Below are 23045 nucleotides of genomic sequence, written 5' to 3'. Positions count from 1 at the left end.
ATGTTACAAAACTTCTTTTAAAAAAACAAGTTTTAAAAAATATTCATTATTTTTTCAAATTTTAACTTGATTTTAAAAAACTGATAAAAAATCAACAACGATATTTAAAGATAGATGGAATGCATATAGACTTAAATTTTAAAAATAAAAATCAAATGGTTACCCAATGAACCTTGCTCTTTTAAATATTAATAAAAGAAAATTGTTATCAATGACAAAACTACTTATAAATTTTTTTACTATTTACTAGCTATAGACACCGATATACATCTATTAGTGTATATTATAATCCAATGATGATTGGTGTTAGTAGTCTATCAACATTTGTTTTTGATATTTTATTATATTTATAAATATTTTGATTTATTTTATTATATTTGAAAACAAATTAATTGAATATTGTAAATTAACTTTAATATTTTTAAAATCCAATAGTTTACTATACATGAAAAAACCTAAGGACCGTTTGACCTAAGAGTTATCACTATTGGATTAGGTTATGGTAACCCAACCCTTGTCTGGGGAAAGGGTTATCATAACCCTTCTTCCCTCATTATCATTCTTCTTAAACATTTTTCAACCCTCCCATGAAACTATCTTTTTAAACCTTTTTCCTAAAACACATATTATCTATCATAAAACTACATTTTTGAACTCTTTCTCCAAACACATGTTATGATAAACTAGTTTTATCACAACACTAACCCTCCACAACTCAATCCTTCCTCCAAATCTCTACCATACTCTCAATTTTAATTTATTTTGATATTGGTATTTTTATATTTGCATTTTCCATTTTGATTTTTTTTGATGGTCTTATTTTAGACCTTAGTTCATTGTATTCTTAAAAGTATATCTTTAGGATTTAAAAGAAAAGAACAACACGATGTTATTATAGTCATAGATTATTAATTGAGTTATAGTAGTTTGTATTTATGGTTTAAATTATTTGAATTTAGATTATGATAATATATGTGTTTGAGGTGTGAATTATTTTAATTTGAGAATAAATAATAAACACTCTAGTAATGAATAAAAAACGATGGATGTAAAATTATTAAAATTATAGTAAATAAAGGTAACTTATTATAACTTTTAAATAGCATCTATTAGAGCGACATATAATTATCTAAATCTTGGATAATATTTGTTTTTTTTTTTTTTGAATAGTAACTCTTTAAAAATAAAAACTAAAAAGCAACCATTCAAAGGTATTAGACTAAAATAAATTAAAGTTAAAAAAGTAAAAATCAAAATAAATATTTAAAAAACATAAAGAAAAAAGTAGTATTTAAAAGTAGTATTCAAACCTAAAAAAATCTATAATCTCAAAAAATGGTCACGTAAAAAACAAACCATAAAGAAAGGGTCAAGAATATAATTACTAACACACTGTTTTCATAGAAACAATTTAAATTTATTTAAGAGCTGAGAGGAAAAAAAAAAGGAAATTAAACTAAATATGAAACAAAGAACAAAAAGAAAGAAAAATGAAAAAGAAAAATCCTTTTCCACAATATTTTTCAGTTGGCTTCACAAGTCAAATCATTTTGACAAAATTAACACAAAATGGTCTTTCTACTCTATAAATCTAAATTACCTCCATAATTGGAGCCTACATTCAAGGGTTTTTCAAAATATAATCATTTTCCCACGTGGCGAATCTTCATTGGTTTTCATTTTCACTTTGACCAGAACTTGACTAGACACGACCGCAGAATAGCATTACCGCCACTTCCATGTCCAAATTCCCTCTCTCTCTCTCTCTCTCTCTCTCCTCACGGCCAAAATTAGGTGAAAAGCAAAGTAACTCTCTTTCTCTCTCTAAATCTCTCTCTCTCTCTCTCTCTCTCTCTCTCTTACCATATTACTACCACAACCACTATTGTTCTATCTACCTAATCCAATACAAAATCGAAAAGGAGAAGTTTGTGCCAAAAATTTTGTTCCAAGAGAGCAAAATTGGAGGATTGTTGTTAATTTCATCGTAATTTCCTTCAATCCAATCGGAGGAGATGTGAAATGGAGGGAAATTTTGAGTTGAAATGAGATGGTGATTGGTTTTGTGTTGCGGTGCTCTGCTTTCATGTTTATATCCAAATCTTAGCCCTAGGGATCAGTTTTCTTTTGCTTTGGTTGTTGGATCTTACTGATTCGTTGCTGGAGCTGCTCTCTGATCTGGCATTGTCGTCGTGTGTGCGGCAATCGATGCTTGCTGTGTTTGGAGGAGTGGGGTTTGCTACCGGACTTGTTTTTTCGGGTGAATGTTGAACGGTTTGAGTGATTTTGTTACTTGCATTGGCTGTTCTCTCGATGCCGTAGCTTCAGAGTGAATCGGTGAGAATGTCTGCTTCATTGGCGGCTTTTGAGCGTCCCAGAGCTGGGGCTTCGAATACGGTAACTTTATTTTGGATTTGATGTATGATGAGAGTTGATTTTGTGAGTTTTTATTTTTATTTTTTTTATTTATTTTTAATGTCATGACTAGTTGGGAAATGTTTTGTTTTCATTTCTTTCGGAACAAAGTACGAAGAGGATCATAGGTCCAATCCCGTAGAAATTGATGACTTTGGGAGTATACTATATTAAGTCCGGAATTGAGGAAGCGAAGGAAGACAGCCATTTGGTTTTTCAAACTAACTAATTTTAGTAAATGCGTTAAGTAAATGTTTGGATCAACTTAGGATTACTGTTGTGAAATTTGAACTAAATTTCTCTTGGTTATTTGCCTAATAGCCGTAGATTGTTCAAAAATGTCTTCAGCTCTTTTATGAATACATCTTCTCAGTTCAATCTTGTTAACTTCCTCAATATTTTGGTTCGAGTTATAAAATTTGGAGTTCGAACAGTACCCATTTGGCCATTTGGATGGAATTCGAAGTTTCAGTCTTCAATTCATAATTTTTAATATGCTTTTGTCTTTTTCCGCCCTTTATTTCCTTTGAACGGATTGCCTATGGCTTCTTGATCCCTATACACGGGCTCATAAATACGATTCTACTAACTTATTGAAGTGGCTGCGGAGGTTTCTCCCAAAGTTGACATTTCTTTCGCATGGTAATTGGTAATATCTGGAGCAAGTATGTTTTGGCTTCTAACGGTCTGAGATTTCACATCTCAAGCTCAAACTGCCTCTGATTTACATTGGAAAATGTTTGAATTTGCATAATCCAAATGGTTTAAAAGTTTAAGCATTGTGCGATATCTGGTGGGAATTTATTTTTTGCATGTAAGCTACCCTACTATGCATTCTTACCAAGGGAAAACGACTGCAATACCAAAAAGAAGAAGGCGAAACTTAAAAATTTGAAAATATAGTCATGATTGGGAGATCCAGGAGTGGTTCTCTCTGTGTAATCTGTTTAAGTTATCTTTAAAGCATTTAATCAGGTTGCAGAGTACAGAGAGTTGGCAGCAAGAGTAAGTTTGGTTAATTTTATGGATATGAAACTGAGTTATCATTGCGATTAAAAAGGAAGGAAAGAATACAATTGACAAAAAGCCCTGGGCAAAGGGTCAAACTGAAACAAAAGGACTTCAATCTTTTATTCAGTCTGAGTTTGGATGACTAAGCACATTCTTGTTCTATAACATGCCATCAAAGTTCATTATGACAGTTAAAGTGAGAACTTTCCTTTGAACTCTCTCTAGAGTAATTTATGACTCTTTCAGCGAACCATTTTGCCTTTACATTAGGGTGGCTGGTGCCTGAAGCATATCTTCCTGGAACTATTCTAGGAATCTTGGATTTACGTACTACTTGGTGATGGCCTTTCTAGAGGACTTTTTGTAATCATTCTTTGTCTTTGCTACATTGCAATTCAAGAGCTGCTTTTGTAATCATCAATTTGAAAGCACTGATCTCTATATTGAGAAAGAACCACTTGTTGAAGTAAAACTCTCCAACATTGACAATCAATAAGGGCTCTACAGAACTTGAAATCAAAGGAAAAAGTGTTGTCATATGAATAGAGATGGGCTGTTACTCCAAAGCTTTTATAAAGGGCTAAAGTGTAGACACAAGCAAGTACAATCCTCATCCTTTTTACTGGATTTTGGTTAGGGTTGAAGGCACTTCTATGAATCTGTGGAAAGAGATTTCATTGGAGCTCCCCTCTTTCTTTGGGTTGATTGATTGTGTGGTGGGTGATCGACTGGGGGCTTATTTTTGGGAGGATAGATGGTTGTGAGGCCCCCCTTTGTAATGGATTTGCTCATTTTTGTCACCTTTTTGCTAAGAAAAACAGTTTTGTTGATCTTGGGGAGCTCTTTTTGTTTTTTGTTCGTTTTTGTCATTCTTTGTCCAATAGAGAAATGAGAGAGGTTGTGTCCCTCATTTATTTATTGGGGAATGTTGTGTTGGGCAAGGGAGAAATGATTTTTGTTTTCGGAGTACCAAACCTTCTAAGGGTTTTCTTGTAAATTTTTCTTTAAGTACTTATCGAATCCCCCAAAGGCACGTGTTGTTGGCTAAGCCCTCATGAATGAGTTGTCGGGGCTGCCTTGTAACGTAATCTCCACTGAGCGATGGATAGAACCTTTTGCAGATGACTTAAATACGTGATAGAGTATTTCTCTTTTAATTTTCTTTTATGGAAAGAACAATTTTCATTGAGAATACATGGCAGGGTATTGTAAGTGATGGAGTGGCCTTGTTGCCACGATCCACTGAGATTTAGCTCTTTGTTGCTCCGATTGAAAAAATAAAGTACTTATTGGATCCCTCTCCCTTTATAGAGTCGATTTTTTCTTGCTCTTTGGAAGGTGAAAAATTCAAAAGAAGGTTATAAACCTTTATATGCAGGTTATTCGTGGAAAAAGATAATACCTTGGATAGGCTCTCGAGTAAGATGTCGTCTGGACCTTTTTGTTGTATTCTTTGTCAGAGGGTAGAGGAAGATTTGGGTTACTCTGCAATTGCGCTTTGGTTTGGAACATCTTCTTCGAAGTGTTTGACCAAAAGCTAGGCCGCCATGGAGACTTTAGTGTTTTGATCAAGGAGTTCCTCATCCATTCACCACTTGGGGAAAGGGGGCTTTTTTATGGAAGATCGAGTGTGTGCATTGATGTGAGCTATTTGGGGTGAGAAATTGTAGAATCTTTTGAGTTGTGGTGAGGCGATCTTTCGATGTTTTGTCCTCGACTAATTTTAACACCTCTCTCTGGATGTTTGTGATGAGCTCTTCTTGTAATTATTCCTTAGGTCTTATTTTGTTAGATTTGAAACCCTTCTTCGAGGGTACTACTTTTTGAGGGCTTAGTTTTTCGTGTGGTCCTGTATTCTTTCGTTTTTGGTAATTGGTTTTCTATCAACCAAAAGGGAAAAAGGAAAAAAAAAAAAAAGACAGAAGGGCTGAAGTATAGAGAAGCCAGAATCAAAAGGGAAAGTGTTATGATCCTACTAAAGCCAATGCTATTTCCTTGGTCCTATTGAGAAGGTGGCAAAACGTTGAAAAATCAAAAGGCATAAAGAGATGGGACTTGGAATCTCTTTTTCCACTTCCCATCTCCATAATCAAAATGGGGAGGATTGTCCCCCTCATTAGAAATGTGAAACCTCCATGTTTGGGGAAAATTGACACCTTGGTAAACATATATTTAGCATAAACTTCTATAAGCTCCTTTGGCTTTGTTTTAGCGAGGTCTTTTTTTTGTAGATAAGAAACGGCTTTCAATGAAGAAAAGAAAAGAAAGGAAAAGGCAAGCCCACAAAAAGATGTGACATAGAAATAAATTTGATTTTATTATTAATTTATTATTGAAACTAAAACAATGTCACATCTATTTGAGTCTCAGTTTCAATAATAATCATAAAAATTTATTTAGCTCTCACTTTGAATCAGATTTGACCTACTTGGAACAAACCAAGCTTTTAAATTCATAAGATGCAATTGAATAAATAGGAAACCTAGCTTTCATTAGGAAAAGTGCAAGAATATACAAGCAGATACGGAGGAAACCTCCCCCACAAAAGGAGTCCCAATACTAACTAAGAAACAAACTTCAATCTAGGAGAATAAGACCTAACTGGTAATTGCAGAAAAAAGGCATTAAGTTAATGGCTGAATTCATATTTAAGGCTTTTCTTGTGAGCCGTTGTGTAGACTTCTTATCCACTTTCATCTAAGTTTCGCTTTTTGGAAAGAAATATAGATTTTGGTAATGTTAGATACCTCTGAGTTTTCAATGCACACTGCTTGATAACGTTATACTTGTGAAGGATCCAATGAAAAAATCATGGGAAAGATGCAGCTTCATGTTTAAGAATTATTTTTCTTTCATTTGATTGATTCAGTGCCCTGCAAAATTGGTGTAGTTTAGCACCTATTATTCATCTTTATTTTTAAACTCTGCTTCTATCTGGCAGGTTTTCAAGAGTGGCCCGCTTTTTATATCATCCAAAGGTTGGAGCTCCTTTTCTTCCCCATCACTTGAAAATTTTAGCTTCACTAGGGCTTCTCGAGAGTTATTATAATCATGTACAAGATGTCTCTGTCAACTGTACAAATAAGCGACTATTTGATACATTTTTTCTTTGTGCGCCATTGTAAACAAAGTTAAACCATGTAATTTATGTTTCCTGTTTCCTGTTTCATTTATAATTTCTTTTTGTTAAATATACAATTAGATTTTTGATTAATTTGTTAGGTTGGTCCTTGATTATCTCTCACTAGTACTTTCTATCCATCTGTTTTTTGGGCAAGCAATATGAAATTCATTATCAGTGAGGAATACCAAAGGGGTAGATGAGTGGTCACCATCAAGCCAAGGGGATCACACAAAAATTTCCCAATTGTCAAAATATGCATTTATGGATTTTGCATCGTTTATATGTTGACCTCTTGATGTGCTCTAGTTCTCAATATTTTATTCTTAATTGCGTTGAGCTTCGTCCACGCTATGGTAAGCCAAGGGTTAGAATATTTAGCTATTATGATCCTCTTTAGTGAAATAATCCACATGGTGCTTCAAACTCAATCTGGAGCACATGCTAGCATTTCGACCTACCATATCTTACACCATGTTTCTCTTGATTTTTAACCTGTGAAAATTTTCATTATTGAACTTGTGCTAATGCTCACTTTTTCTAAAATAGGGTTTATTTTGCATAGTTAGTTCATTTGTTTGTTCTCTAAGTATATGTTGAAAATTTTCCTCTAGTACCTATTCTATGATGCTAAACTTGCTTGTTTATTTCTCTTGGAAAGGGTCTAACGTCAATCTCAGTGTTTTTGCTAATGTTCTTATATTTGTTCAGGACTAGGCTGGAAATCTTGGAAGAAGCGCTGGTTCATCCTTACACGCACTTCCCTTGTGTTCTTTAAAAACGATCCTGTTAGTATAGTTAAAATTTCTTCATTCTTTCTTTCTTTCTTTCTTCCTTTTAATTTTATTTATTGTTTTGGTATTTTGGATAATCATGCTATGCCTCGTTTCCTTTTCATCCATTCTATTTTGAATGATCATGATAGGGTATGTTTTGGTTAGAGAAACATTATGAATTATTTTGCTTGATCACGTAATAATGTAATAAATTTTGTTTCCCAGTTTGTGCAGTTAGAGATTTCAGCTCAATCAGTTTGGTAATAAACACGAACAATGCCCTTGTTCAGTTGTTTGGTGTAAAAATTTACAGCTCTTTTTGCATATTTAATTGATCAATGAAATGGGTTCTTATTCAAACAAAACAAAACAAAACAAAAAAGATAAAGATTTCTTGCAATTAATATTTCAAGTTGGATAATTGAAAGAAAATTGTGGTTGGCGTGTTGCAAAATCATTGAGTTCACAGAGACAAGATCACTAGGGTCTGTTCAAGCCTCCATTAGCTAACACAATGCAATGTTTGGTAAGGGCAACCAATAGTACAACCCTTTCATAGTTTGAGGACCTTTCAAGTTGCGTTAGTTTCTGAAGATGGATATTGTGTAATCTTTACCTATGGGTATCAGATTGAGAGAACAAAGAACTGGAGAATTGATTGCTTTTCTTGATTGTGTTGTTAGTCATAGCCTATGACCCAGTTGGATGGCCCCTTCAGGTGGAAACTATAGCTCTTCTAAATTATAGACATTTGCTTGGCAAAAGACCTTGGAAAAACCAATTAAATGGAATAATCGCTCTACAGAGATGGTTGAGTAGTTGATCTCGTCTGGCATCCCACTCCATTACATGTCCAACTTCCTCCTACTATGGAAAATAGAATTAAATCGGGAAAGAAAAGCAAGGGAAATCTAGACACCTCTTTACAGGAGACACTGTTTCTCTTCCTTGGGACAATGGTGGGTTTGGACTTGGTAATCTTCTGAAGATTTTCTATTTAGTACTTTGGACGGCCCCTCGAGCATCATTCTGCATATTTTTGCTTAACATCTCCCCCCTTCATTGTTTAGTTTATTTTTTCCCTGATGAATCAAGTCTTCATTGACTGCTCCGATAAATGTTGATGCTTGTATAAGATCCATTCACTTGTTAACTTCATTAAGTTCAAATGTAGACATCGATGTAGCATGATTGATTTATATCAACTGAAATATCTATTCTTATTTTTCATTTAGAGTGCACTTCCTCAAAGAGGGGGTGAAGTAAATCTTACTTTGGGGGGCATAGACTTGAATAATTCAGGGAGGTAAGTTGTTCTATATGAATGTGTATTTCAAATTTTATTAGCTATGATTGAGCTTAAGCATGCAACTTGGGTTCATGTAGTGTTGTTGTTAGAGAGGATAAGAAGCTCTTGACTGTATTGTTTCCTGATGGTCGTGATGGACGAGCTTTCACTCTCAAGGTACTCTAATTAGATCATATCATATGTGCAAAGAATATTTTGTTTCCTAGATTGTTTTATTAATCTGGTCTTTCTATTCCTGTGCCTCACACATGAAAAGGCCGAGACCTCAGATGATCTGTTTGAATGGAAAACTGCACTGGAACAAGCCCTTGCACAAGCACCGAGTGCTGCCCTTGTCATGGGACATAATGGGATTTTTCGGAGTGACACTAGTGACAAAATTGACAGCTCCTTCCATCCATGTTTGTATTCCGCTTCATTTTGCAATTACTTGTTCATTATGATGCTTGATTCCTTTTCAAATGCTTGGGGTAGGTATATGCGTGTTATTCTTGCTTACTTGATCCATCAATGTTCCATTAATTATATCCAGGGAGGGATAAGCGTCCTGTTAAATCTTTGGTGGTGGGAAGACCTATTTTACTTGCATTGGAAGATATTGATGGAGGTCCATCTTTCCTTGAGAAGGCACTTCGGTTTCTTGAAACATTCGGTAGGGTGCTATGTTGAAATTATAATGAAATCTGTTCTATTCTCAGTTGGTTCCTTTTGAATTATTATTATTTTATTTTTATTTTGTAGATTTGTTATATCAAGTCGTAAGGATTTCAAACTTTCTTGTAATAATGATTTAGCTGCCTTTGTTTCTGATTATTAACAGCAATGGTTTGAGTTTTAATGCTCTATCATCTCAAAATGCTTCGATAAAAGTAAAACATGATTTGGTGCTATAATTTCATTTCCATCTAGAATCAAGATTGAGCTATTCAGCTATTTAGGAAATTTTATTGCTTTTGGCCAACAATGAGTCTAAAATTCAGAACCGACTCCAGAATCATTGTCTCGCACCAAATTTTTGCATCCTATTATACACCAATGGTGAAAATGCTGAACATAGTCCCGAGAAGCCATTTCACTTTTATCCTTTTCTCTTTTTACCTTATGGAAAGCATTATAGTAAGTAAGTACTCTAAACCACTTCCCATTCACCCTTCACAAGATACTTACTAACGAGGAAACTTCCTATTTTGTTGACCAAGATACTCCAAAAAATGGTAAAGAAATTTGCCCGTCGCAAAAGTTTCCCAATCTTTCGTATAGGATAGTGTGGAACCTCTTCCATCAGAATCCTTGTACAGAACCTAAATCATTCTAAAGGAACCCCCAAAAAAGGAAAATCCCAAATCGTTCCAAAGTAACTCCGATAGTTCAACCAAACGTTTATAGCAAAAGAAGATCCGAGAATATCTGAATGTTTACGGCAAAAGTAACTCCAATAGCTCAACCAAATGTTTACAGCAGAAGAAAATGGGAAAATCTGAATGGAATCCTCTGTGACTTATTGGTGCAGCACACCAATGTGGGCCGAGCATCAAAAGAACCCATGAAGATCTTTTTTCTTGGATAAGAGACAATCTCATTGATAAAGAAAATATTTGAAGATATCCGAGAGAAAAATCTCAGACTCGGTGAAAAGAGCTTCAAGGAGGCAATTCTGTTCTGTGGGGTCTCATGCAGTCGGGTGAGGCAAGAATCCTTTCCGTTCCTTTTGGTGAACAAGTTTTTGTAGAAAGAAATAAATTCAGCTTCAATGTCCATATCTTGGAGTAAACTGATGTACTCGGATGCATATCTTGGACTTATTCAGCTTCAATGCCATTAAGGATTTCTATTCTGCAGCTTTCCTTTCTTTTGCAGCAGCAAATTTGTCAAAGAAGGATGTGTTACTATCACCTTTCAGAAACCAAATGGATTTACATTTCTGTCTATCAGATCTCGTCATTAGCATTGATGGAGAGAAGCTGCTCTTTGATAGAATTTCTTCTATCAATGCTATGTGTCAGTGAAGGATCCTTCCCAAAGTCTGAAATAATAAGGGAAAGTTTCTTCATCAATGAGTCTCGTTGAGATGGAATATTGCCAAAGAATCTGTTGATTCAATTCCTTGATAGCAAATTTCAGCCCTTTAAGCTTTTCAATGAACCTGTGGCCAATAAGACCACCAGTCTTCATTCTTCAACGAAAGGAAGAAAATTATTACAACCGATCCTCATGTTTTGAAACCTAAAAGGTGGTGGGCCCCATTGTTGTTTACCAAGTGTCAGGAGAAGGTGGAAGTGATCCGATGTGGGACGCTCAATCCTTTTCACAAAAGCATCACTAAATTTGTCTAACATAGTTTCTGTGCACAGGAATCTATCAATCTTGGTATGAGTAGGTGGATGTGGATTTCTAAAGTCTGTCCAGGTATAAGTATAACTGTCATTTGAAAGGGGCAAATCAATAAGATCCCTCTGTTCTATAAAAGAATTGAAGGCAGACACCTACCTACAATAGGTTGGAATTTTTTTTAGGCCATCTGATGAGGTTGAAATCTCCACCATTAAACCAGTTTTCATCCACCAGGCTGAAGAGATCATGGAGTTCTTGGACGAAAAAATTCTTTTCAAAATCAGTAGATGGTTCGTAAACACCTATTAACCAAAAATTGAATCCATCAGCCATAGAGAAAAGGACAGTTAGCATCTTTAGTTATAGATGAGACCAAGAAGGATGTGCATTCGAGACGATAATAATACCACCTGAGGATCTAATAGCATCCAAGGAAGTCCATTCAATACCTCTGGAACTCCAAAGAGATTTGATGAATATTTGGTCAATATCTCGACCCCATGAAGAAAGTTAGAGGTGTCAATTCCCTAGGAAGAGGCATGAGAATGGATTCGTTGCAAAGAACTTCAAATGCTGCACCAATATTCTCATAGCTATAGAATAACACCAAAAATATGATCCAGACAATATCAAGAGGCCTACCAAAATACATCAACGTGGGCCTGCACCAAAGAGGAGGAGGGGCTACGAAGAAGAAAGTCAGGCCTGTTTATTATAAATGCATATCGCTTTTGATTTATTTAACAATTTTCAGGCAAACCAAACAATAAATTATATAATGAGATACACAACAAGGCATGAAGAATTGGAGCTTCAATATGTTATAGAATGAATATTCTTGGTCGAGTCTGATGCAGATATGCAAACTTGGCATTAAAAGTATTGATATAACTAAATTTATCATAACCCATCAACTTAAACTTTTGGGTTGATTGGTAACTTAACGTGGTACAAGAGTAGGAGGTATTGTGTTTGAATTCCATTGTGTCAATTCCTTTTGCTGGTTCTTCTACAAATTTTCATGCCTACAAGCGAGAATGAGTGTTAAAAGTGGTAATATTATTAAATTTACTGTAACTCATCCATCTAAGTTTTTTGTTTGGTTGGTGATTTAACACTTGTATGTTGACACATTGTCAAATCAACATTACGTTGAACTTCTTTTCAGGCACTAAGGTAGAAGGCATTTTGCGGCAATCTGCAGATGTTGAAGAGGTAGACCGTAGAGTACAAGAATATGAACAAGGTATTTTCTAATTGTTTCTAATTAACGAGGGAAAGGATAAGTAGACCAAAAATTATGCAGATGATCTATTTGCTATCAAATAGAAGCATGTCAAGTTGGAACACATGCCCTAATTTGCTTTGTCTCTTCCAGGCAAGACAGAGTTTGGTTCTGATGAGGATGCTCATGTAATTGGTGATTGTATCAAGGTACTTTCCTTTACTATATCATTGATATCTTGATATTTGATATATATGTACAATTTCAACTCTTTAATGAGTGTTTTGAAATGTAGCACATTCTAAGAGAGCTTCCATCATCACCAGTCCCAGCTTCGTGCTGCACTGCGTTACTCGAAGCTTATAGTAAGTTTGCTAACCCCTTTGTAATTCTTTGAAACCTTACATGTGTGAAAGAGAAATATGGTGGAGGTCATTATAGGTTGTGGATGGAATGTGAGAGAATTCATCCTTTAAAGTAGAGTATAATATAACAGATCATCTTAAAATCAGGGATGGTCACATTTTGGCTCATTTGTTTATTTATTTTTGATTTTTTCCATAAAATGTAAATGTATTAGGATTGATCATTTGAACTATTGTTCTTATTGTTTAAGAAATTGATCGAAAAGAGGCACGGATTAATGCCATGCGATCATCTATATTGGAGACTTTTCCTGAACCAAACCGGCGTTTGTTACAAAGGTTAGATGTTAATCTGTAATTTCATTTCTTTCTAATTAACTTTTTTGTATCTTTTGTTGTAACGTATTTCATTTTTGCTGCATTTCCCAACATGTCAATTTGATGTTCTTATTCTCTTTCCAGAGTCTTAAAGATGATGCATACCATTTCTTCTCATGCTCACGAGAACCGGATGACTCCATCTGCTGTTGCTGCTTGCATGGCACCTTTGCTTTTACGGCCTTTATTAGCTGGTGAATGTGAGTTGGAAGATGAGTTTGATGTAAGTGGTGATAACTCTGCCCAGTTGCTAGCTGCTGCCAATGCGGCCAACAATGCCCAAGCAATTGTTACAACACTTTTGGAGGAGTTTGAGAATATTTTTGATGTAAGATATTTGCCTTCTAAGCATTTTTTTTTTATTGTTTGATAGAGGACTGCGTATTAGTTTTGATCTTTATTCTCTTTATATGAAATGATTTTAGCCAAGTTGGAAGATGCTATCCACTTTTTTTCTTTCCGCTTTTTGCGTTCTCTCCTTTTGTTTCAGATCCTTGTGGGATGGGCTGTATTCCCCGCCTGTATATCCTTCCATATAGAGTTTCTCATTAAAAAAAAGAATCTTCAACATATAACCTTTTCGTTCTAGTAGAGGGAAAACAAACATGTTAGTAGTTGGATAACAATATTGAAAAACACAGTCTAATTATCTATTAATTGCATTTCAAACTTTTTTGTTCTATGATTATGAATCCCTTTTATTTTTGTGATTTATTTCCAGGATGAGAATTTACACAGATGCTCAATTTCAGCCGATTCTCAGATAGAAAATAGCGGAAGTGATGACTCCACTGATGATGAAAATCTTGATGTGAAAGGAAATGGCTATCACAATGTGGAAAATGGGGTTGATCCAGACACAGATGACGATCCTGAGCGTGTGCTTAGTGGGAAATTGAGTGAAAGTAGTGGCTATGCTGGAAGTGATCTTTATGACTATAAGGTTCTCCATGTGTGCGTGTGTAATGCATATGCATGGAGCATGCACTATTCTTCTCATTCATTTATTTTTGAAACGCTGCATTTTTGTTGGTTATATTTTCCAAGTTTTTATTTATTTGTTTAATTTTTCGGAAACAGAGGCATATTATTGATCTTATAAAGGTTTGGAAATAAAACCAAGAGAAATTCAAAATCTTCTTGGTCTGGAGGCAGAGATTTGTAGGAAGCATCATATGTTAAATTGGGGGAAAAACATTTACTTGAAATTTATAGCATTTATTTAGCAATCAACTATCTTAATTTCTATCTTTTTTCTTGGTTGGATTTCTGATCTTCAAAATTTTTCGTTGTTATGTTTTTTCATTTTCTTTCTTCTCCTTTGTTACTAAATTGTTTTTAAAATCTGATCACGAAGAGTTTGTATCTCTTGAACATTTAATCCTTTTGATTATATCACTGTGAAGTTGTTCCTTGTTAAAAGAAAAAAAGTTGATGACCTCTTTTTTGTTTTCTATAAAAAACAATGTAAGAGAATTAAACTCTTACTACAATCAACAATCCTATTGGTTAAACTCTTATAAAAAAACAAAAGCAATCTTATTGGTGAAGCTTCAAATCGTACTCTTAATGATAGGTAGAAGGAAGTTGAATTTCTCTAATTGTAACGGGAGAATAGTTTTCTTAAGTTTAGGGATTCTTACTGAGCTCTTTTTGTCGATGATTTATTAGCAGCTTTATGGCCTTCAATAATGTAAGCCTGTATTAGTTACTGTATTTATCATATATTGAGTTCTCACAAGACACAAAATTGATGAAACTTTGTGCTGTTCTTTCTCAGAACTATTTGTTTCTCTTCCTTGAATAACCATGCTTGTTGACGAATGAAATGCTAATTAAGATACTCTAATTTCTGTGCATGAACAGGCTTTTGGAGGTGATGATTCGGATGTTGGATCCCCAAGAGAGAACCATGATTTAGCTCAGAGTTCAAATTCGTGTCTTGATCATCATAAGAACTCTGATACCAATGTTCAACCGATTGGGGACCAAAGCAAACAAAAGAAAGGAAATGTAAACTCTTTGACTGAGATGGAAACTCCAAATATCTCACTTGCTGGCGAATCTTACCGATCAATGGGAGAAATTTTAAATTCAATGGATCCTGGAAATGAGTCAAGTTCTGGGAAGCCAGTTGGTAAAGTTTCAAGCTCTAATATTAATGCTAAGAGAACAACTTTCTGGGGAAGGAGCAGTGTAAGTTTTCATTTTTTCAATTGAAGAATATTAGAGTAGAACTGGAATTGAAACTATTGTATATATATATGTATGTATGTATAATGTATGTATATATATATAAAAATTTAAGGGGAAAATCCTGCACAAGAGTCTGTCAAAGTAGCTATAAAAAATTTCTGCAGTTGACCTTTACATCACAAAGACTATAATTTGTGGAAGGCTTAACATTTTAGAATGTCTTTCATTAGATAACTACCACTTTCCATCTGCTTATACTTATAACAACAATCAAACTCTTTCCATATCCTCTTTAAAATAGCCTAGTTGTTTGGTAGGTTTAAATGTCCCTATGGGTTTCCTGTACTTCTGTATCTACCCTTCTCCAATTGTGTAGTCGAAACATAAGAGCTGTTTCTAGAAGCTTTTTTGAACTCTGCAATGGTGAGAAGCTTGGGAAAACTCTGGCTGAGATTATCATCCCCAATCCAGTTGTCAAACCAAAAAGATGTGGATCTTCCATCTTTCATTTCTATAGGTTCAACCTCAAGCTTTTGACATTTGCACAAAACTCTTATGTCTCTAAGGCTATCCATCAGGAATCCCTCACAGATCTCTCTCTCTCTCTCTCTCTCTCTCTCTCTCTAGTTGGAAGAAAACATAGTGAATGAGAACTATGTTCATTGAAAGGATGAAATATAGACGGTAGGGAAGGCTTCCCAACTTCAATGTGTAACAGAATCTCTCTACTCTCTAGTTGCAAGAAGACATAATGAAGGAATTACAAATCTCTTTTAAGCCAGATTCCAAGAAGCTACAGTAGGAAGCCAAGACGTGTAAAAAATAGCGAAGGCTCTCCATAGGCTTGACATTAAGGGAAGCTCATGAAAAGGTGGTGCTAATATCTTATCCTTTTGATGAAGTACAAACAGCCTGGGAGAGAGTCCTCAATGAGCCCTTTAAGCACTTACCAGAACAATACTACACGATCCATGCATTTGAACACCATGAATCGTTGTCCAACGAAAAAAAGACAACTTTTTGGTTCAAATGATGCTTCTGGATGTCCTTGCCAACTTCTTTTGGGAAGGACGATTTGATTCTGTGCTCAAGGAGTCCTGAACGCATCAGTAGCCAACTCTGAAATGTGAGAATAGAGAGATTCCTCACCTACTAGGGAGGTTGAGGATTTCAAGGATTGTCATAAGAATGCTGAGGTCTTAGGTTAGAATCTCCCTTCGAGCTTTTTGAGATATAATGTGGAGACATATGCGGTATCCTTTGATGATTAGGTTTTGTTGAGGTGCTGCTTCCGACCTAGAACCACATGGTTAACAAAACAAATAAACAGATGTTATTCTTTCATTGTTCTTGATAAAAGCTTGATTTTTAATACAAAAGAAAGAAAGAAAAAAGGAAGCAAATAATACCGCTAGGACAAAGATTATTTTTTGTGCTTTTTAATCATTGATGCAGGCAATCTTATAAAAAAGGATCACTAATACTTACCAGTGTTATTATTAGTACAAGCACTGTTGTGCTATAGTTAGAACTGAACGCTAAAATTTTTCTTTGCTTGTTAAATTAAAACTTGATCTTGTTGATTTTACTTGGTGCAGGCCAGAAAGACGCCCTCTATTGAGTCGGTAGATTCTTCTGGAGAAGAAGAGTAAGATGTTCAATGGCTTTTTCCTTAATATGTGAAATTTGCTCGTGTCTTGCAATCTGTATGAGCTCAATCTGAAAACAAATTTGCATATTAGCTTGTCAGATAAGTTATATGATGAAGCTAATTAGCTGTTTAAATTCATCACATGTTTTAAGTTTTCTTCGTAACTGAAGATGGATAAATTCTGTTATTGTTATGGAAGAATGTGGTTTGGCATGCTAACGGTGTGTAGGACTTGTTTTGTAATTTCCACCTTTTGGCATTTGGTTAAAATTAATCAGAAAAAGTTATTCGATGACAAGATGAGAAAGAATGATTATTGTTATTTTTTCTTTTTGAAAAGGAAACCAGCCTCTTTATTGATAATAATAATATTCTCAATGTACAAAAGGTTTATACAAAGAGCTAAGCAATAAAGAGACCATAGGATCAGCAGGCACACCCAGACATCTCAATTAGGTTGACATCCTTTTAGCGTCCTTGTCATATCCAAACAAAAATAGAGCCCAAAGATACAAAATAAAGTCTTTTCAGAGTACAATCTGCATGTGCTGTAAAGCCAAAAACAAAAAACAAACATGGAAAAAACTACGGTGGTACTATGGAGTAGACAGAGTCTTTCAGTGATGGCTGCAAAACACTATTTGTAGAAGATAGCTACTAATGACCTGGAAGAATGATTATTGTTATTCATTTTTCCTTCTATAATTTTCCCCTTTTAAAACTGAGGGTTGTATCTTTGTACGAAATATAAGAAGAAACAAACATATCTTTGTGGTATCAAAGCAAGTGGTCTAGGAGGTTTTGTGTTCCAACCCCTAGAATGCTATTTCCTTACCAATTATGATTTCCACTTATTGGGTTTCTACATATTTCAAGTCCACAAGTGAAGGAGTGTGTTAAATTTACCTTTATCCGTCAACTTAAGCCTTTTGGTCTATTGATTATGTAACAACTTTATTGTATTTTTCGGCGAATCTCTTATTTTATTTGGTTATTTATTTGTTTTGCTGTTTGAAGGTTTTTCAAGTGGATTGATCGTTATTTATTTGTTGATTAGTTGGGATGCTGGTCTGTTGGTTAGGGTAATTTTGAATTGGATAATATCTCTCTTGGTCTACACCAAGAGACAATTGGGCAATTGAAGGTCCAGTTGAGCTCACAATATCTCCTCTACATTCATAACGATAACTGCACAAAGTTTCCTTAATTGACTTTTTGCTACAATGCAAAGCTAACCCTGTCCATAATTCCAAAGTGGCTTGTTCTTTACATCTTGCAACATTTTTGTATTTTTTTCTACATTCTTTTTTTTATTTTTTATTTTTTATTTTTTACTTTTTGGTTGGTTCCATGGGTCTTTCTCCTCCCCTTCCAAATGTTACTTCACCATGAACTGAACTATTCCCTGAAACAAATTTCAACTATTTTTGTAGGCTTGCTATTCAGAGGCTTGAGATGACAAAAAATGACCTGCAACAGAGGATTGCGAAGGAGGTAGTCAACCTCTCTAACTTTGTTATCTGAAGATCCAAGTTGATTATAGTATTTACTGAATATCCATTTTGTGTAGGCTAGAGGAAATGCAATTTTACAAGCCAGCTTGGAAAGAAGGAAACAAGCTTTGCATGAACGACGGTTGGCACTTGAACAAGATGTAGGTTTTCAGGGCAGCAAATGCTTGTTACTTGAACTTTATTTTTCTAGTAAATCCTTGGTATAGTTTAGGAGAGGAGCTATATTTAATACTATTAAGACCGTTCTTTCAAATTACTTTTAGAAAATGTTTACGACTATTAGTATGTGAGATTTGGTTCGGTGATGGGAGTGGCCTTGGAAGTTACTTATGTGGATATAGTACCATTTTCTCATTTTATTTTATTTTTTTAATAAGACAACGTGGATTTAGATGCATATTCGTTTTTTAAAATACATTTCTTGGGTTTGAATGACCATGCAGGTTTCAAGATTACAAGAGCAATTGCAAGCAGAAAGAGATCTTAGAGCTGCTTTGGAAGTTGGCCTAAGCATGTCTTCTGGACAATTTAATAATTCACGTGGCATGGATTCAAAGGTTTGTCTGCATGTTTTGGCATTTACTTTTTTTTTTCCACCTCAATTAGTCATATTCATTCTCATGAGGCATGATTATGCTGATGTGAAGACAAGGGCTGAGCTTGAGGAGATTGCTCTTGCTGAAGCAGATGTGGCTCGGTTAAAGCAGAAAGTTGCTGAGCTCCACCACCAGTTGAATCAGCAACGCCAACACAACTATGGTTCTTTATCTGATGCATGTGACCGATATCAGCATGTTCAGAATCATGGCTCCCAACTGTGAGTTCCCGATTTTATTGTTGTTATTATTATATGTTCTTAAAAAATATTTCATCATAAAATGAATTTAGAAAGATTGAGAAAAATGTAAGGAGTACAAAGAAAAGCCTACGAGAAAGGGCTTCAATCATGAGAAATAAGACCTAATGACTATTTCTAAAATAACTTTGTTACCAAAGTCCAAAGTGTTATTATTATTATTGTACTTATTAAAAAAAATATTTCGTCGTAAAATAAATTGAGAAAAAAAATTAAGAGAGTACAAAAGAAAAGCTTACAAGAATGGGCTCCAATCATGAGAAATAAGACCTAATGATTATTTATAAAATAACTCGTAACCAAAGTCCAAAAGGAAACATGAAATCTAACAAGAGACAAAACATTACTAGGAGATCTCTCCCATCCTTTAAGGATTAAATTGTTTCTCTTTCCAAAAACCCCACAAAATACCACAAATTCCAACTTTCCACAAAAAAGCTCACTTCTCACAAAAAGGCAGGTGGGGAAGAAACTGTTCCATGGTTTCTCTACAAGTGAGAACTAATGAAGTTTGTTTTCTATTCATGAAGTTCAGGAGGTCAAAGTTATTCCACGTAAAATGGCTTAGCTCCCACTACTAATCCTCTATCACAGTTGGTTGCCTCTTTTTTGCTTCTCTTAGTCGTCCCCCCCACTCTATTTGCATTTTTTTGTTGTCTTCTCACTACTCGAGAGTCTATAGAGATGGTGTGTTTTCTTTCTATTATTTTTTATTTGAGGGTTTATCTCTAAGAAGGGATTTATGAGCTTGGGAACCTAATTCGTTAAAGCGCATGGCTTCCGATCACCTTTCTTCATATTTTGTTTGCCATCTCCCATTTGGCTGACTTAGTGTTCTATTTGTGGAAGGTTAAAATCCCTACGATAGTTTTATTTCTAAGAAGTCTTACAGGGGAGAGTAAACATAACCTTTATGGGTTTGGCTTAGTAGTAAATAGGGGACATGACCTTGATAAAGAAGTAAAAAATCATGAGTTCAATCCATGGTAGTCACCTACCTAGAATTTAATATCCTATGAGTTTATTTAATGTCCAAATACTGTAGGGTTAGGTGACTTGTCTTGTGAGACTAGTCATGAGAGAGAGAGCATTGAGGATCAAGTCATGAGAGAGAGAGCAGTATTCTACTTTGGTTTTGCATCCACCATGGTGTATCCTTTGTGGATGGTAGTGGAGGATCTCAATGATCTCATGTGGAATGGTAGAGGAGGATTTCAGTTAGTTCATTCCCTCAGGAGTTGCTGCTTCAGTTTTTTTAGAGTTGTGCAAAATAGGGGTGATCATTGTTGATGGGATCTTGATGAACTCTCCTTTTCGTGATAAGGGGAGAATCTTGTGGGAGATTTGTTGTTTTGCTATTTAGTGGGGAGTGTGAATCCAGAGAAATAATTGAACTTTAAAAGAAGTGGTGAGGTCTTTAGAGGAGGCTTGGAAGGTGGTGAGATTTAATGTTGCTTTATGGGCGTGTATCTGTTAGACATTCGTGAATTTGACAAGAAATTATTGATTTAGCATCATTCTTTTGGTTTGGAATTCTTTTTCGTAAGTAGTTGAGGACACTTTTTTGGATTTATCTTTTTGTATGTCCTTGTACGTATTTTCGTTTCTTTGTCGATGAAAGCCCATTGTCTTACCATATATCTATGACTGACATTAAATCCTTTGATAAATTTGAAGCGTCGAATAAGTTAAAATGTCAAATTTGTGGCGTTGATAAGTTAAAATGTCACTAAGTTGAGTGAAAGTTCTACGTCTCTCTCAAATATTTTTACTTCCTGCAGGAGATTTCTTCAGCAAGATTTTGACTCGACACTCGCTTTTGTTAATCATGAAAGGAAACAAAGGAATGAGGTATCTTTTTATCATGTTACTTCCATGTCAACTGTCTTTCATTGTTAAATGAACCCTTTTTCTTTTTGGTTAGCCAGTGAATATTGTCATCTGCGTTTCTTTTTATGATTAAGCTATTATCTTATAGAAAGTTCTTATATTGTTTCTTAGACAATGCCTGCATGTTGTTGCGCTCAGTTTATCTTTTATTTTCATTTATATTTTACCCTTTAAGCAATAAAATTTTTGGATGTTTACACTTGCTCTACTGCATAATTAATTGCTCAACAATTTAGCTCTAATGCGCTGGGTTGCTGTTTTGATGAGTGGATAAAAAGCCTAACCATTTATGTACTTGGTTGTCTAGTCTTGTATATAATCCTTTGTTTTGAACCATAGATGTCAATGACGTAGCCACGTACCTAGTGTACTTGCTATCTATATTGTTTGTCTTTTAATGACTTTTAACAATGATTTAAAAAAAAAGGAAAAGAGAAAAAAAAAGACACAATCGGAAAGGTTCTTTAGTCATCTTGGCAGGGAGGTGTAATCTGTACGACTCTTACCCCTTGACCTTAGGTTGTCCTGTCTCTGTATTTTGGGTTTTGTTCTATTTAGTCCCTACTTTCTAATATCCAAATTTAATCTTTGTACTTTCAATAAATTTTTAAATTACTCCTCCAATTAGATTATTATTGATTTCTTCCAAAGAAAATAAAAGAAAATATTAGTTTGTATTTGCATTCCCTCTACAAAATATTGAAAAACATGGTGCTTACCTTAGCCTTCTTCGTCTTATAAATTAAACTGAAATGTTTTTCTATTTTTGGTACACAGGAAGGTTTGATGGGAAGTGATTGGAGAAATATCAAAGGACAAGTATTAGGATCTGCCAATAGTAATAAACCAACTCCACGGAAGCTATTTGTGGATTCACTAAGCCCAAGTGACTCCAAAAGCACCGAGGTTTCAACTAGCATGTCTGTGGATGAACTTGCTGTTGATTCTGCGTCTTTGCCTTCTACTTCAAAAGCAGGAGAGGTAAATACATCTGTTGTCTCGCCCTCTCGTCCCAACAAGTCCAGTGCTTAAAAACTGAATCTAAATGTCTTAGATCTGGAATATCTTCTACATCGAAATTTAATCCTTGTTTCCAGGTTTTGGATTACACAAGACATTCAACAGTGCCTTCCTCGACATTGGTAGAATTAACGACACGGCTGGATTTCTTCAAGGAGAGACGTTCTCAGTTGATGGAGCAGCTCCATAATCTCGATTTAAATTATGGTGCATCATCCTCACAAGACTTCATCTATAAACAACCGCCATCTCCGCCATGGAAATAACAAACAAAGCTGAGCACATGCAAGTCTCTCTATATCCACAATTAGTTCCAATCGTCCATTTGTTGTATATCCTCCTCCTACACCTATATTGTAAGCAGCTTCATTGTGTGTGCTTTTTTAGTATTTAAGTTTGGTCTTTCATGGGGATGCCATCTTTAATTTCATTTCTTCCTCTCTTTTTTTTTTTCGCCTCCTTCTTTCTTTCTTTTTCCTTCTCCAATGAGGACTTTGGTTGGTTTTGTTATTATTGTATCTTCTACTTCACTTATTTTGCTTTGATTTTATTGAGGATTAGACTAAGCGAAGGTGGGTCGTGTTGTAACAATAGTAGTTTTAAGGCTTTGTCATTGAACATATATAATATATATTAAGTTCCAAATATTGGAAATTTCATTCCTTTTTGGATATCAAGGAAAATCTTCCATTTTCCATATATTGTCGAGACTTTTCTGATTATTCTGTAAGAAGCTTTAGAGTTTGTATATTCCAAATTTCCAATTTTGAGTGTCGATCAAAGACATCATCTATCCTACAAAAGTTATTGCCTAGATGGTTTGACCCTGTACTACAATTGTTAAATTCAAAACAGGCAGAAGCTTTATATTATGACTTGAATTGTCATCAGCCTTAACTTCAGGTATACTCGGATTATTTATTTATTTATTTTTGTTTTTAAAAAAACATATTTAATTCAAAACTCAGTGAAGATTTGAACACTTTT

General features: G+C 34.8%; 1 protein-coding gene across 1 annotated transcript; it reads left to right on the top strand.

Moving 5' to 3' along the window:
* Positions 1–1797: 1797 nt before the first annotated feature.
* Positions 1798–22720, top strand: LOC103491975 (rho GTPase-activating protein 7). Its single transcript, XM_008452117.3, has 22 exons — positions 1798–2397; positions 6368–6404; positions 7259–7335; positions 8559–8629; positions 8710–8788; positions 8889–9033; positions 9165–9284; positions 12132–12209; positions 12342–12397; positions 12484–12553; positions 12805–12892; positions 13016–13259; positions 13653–13874; positions 14798–15127; positions 16726–16775; positions 18212–18272; positions 18349–18432; positions 18736–18849; positions 18940–19109; positions 20930–20999; positions 21816–22019; positions 22136–22720. Exons 1-22 carry the CDS (start codon positions 2344–2346, stop codon positions 22322–22324), a joined length of 2613 nt encoding a protein of 870 aa, XP_008450339.2. The 5' UTR covers positions 1798–2343; the 3' UTR covers positions 22325–22720.
* The last annotated feature ends 325 nt before the right edge of the window (positions 22721–23045 follow it).

Source organism: Cucumis melo, chromosome 2 (genome assembly GCF_025177605.1).
Source record: "Cucumis melo cultivar AY chromosome 2, USDA_Cmelo_AY_1.0, whole genome shotgun sequence".
NCBI lineage: Eukaryota > Viridiplantae > Streptophyta > Magnoliopsida > Cucurbitales > Cucurbitaceae > Cucumis > Cucumis melo.
The sequence above is the reverse complement of the archived record's forward strand: the minus strand, read 5'-3'. Positions and strand labels throughout refer to the sequence as shown.

What these genes read in the sequence shown, in the direction of transcription:
- LOC103491975 (XM_008452117.3), top strand. Translation starts at nt 2,344, where the DNA reads ATGTCTGCTTCATTGGCGGCTTTTGAGCGTCCCAGAGCTGGGGCTTCG. An exon ending in TGACAGCTCCTTCCATCCAT is followed by an intron (nt 9,034 to 9,164) that starts GTTTGTATTCCG and finishes AATTATATCCAG; the next exon opens with GGAGGGATAAGCGTCCTGTT. An exon ending in AGTTTGAGAATATTTTTGAT is followed by an intron (nt 13,260 to 13,652) that starts GTAAGATATTTG and finishes ATTTATTTCCAG; the next exon opens with GATGAGAATTTACACAGATG.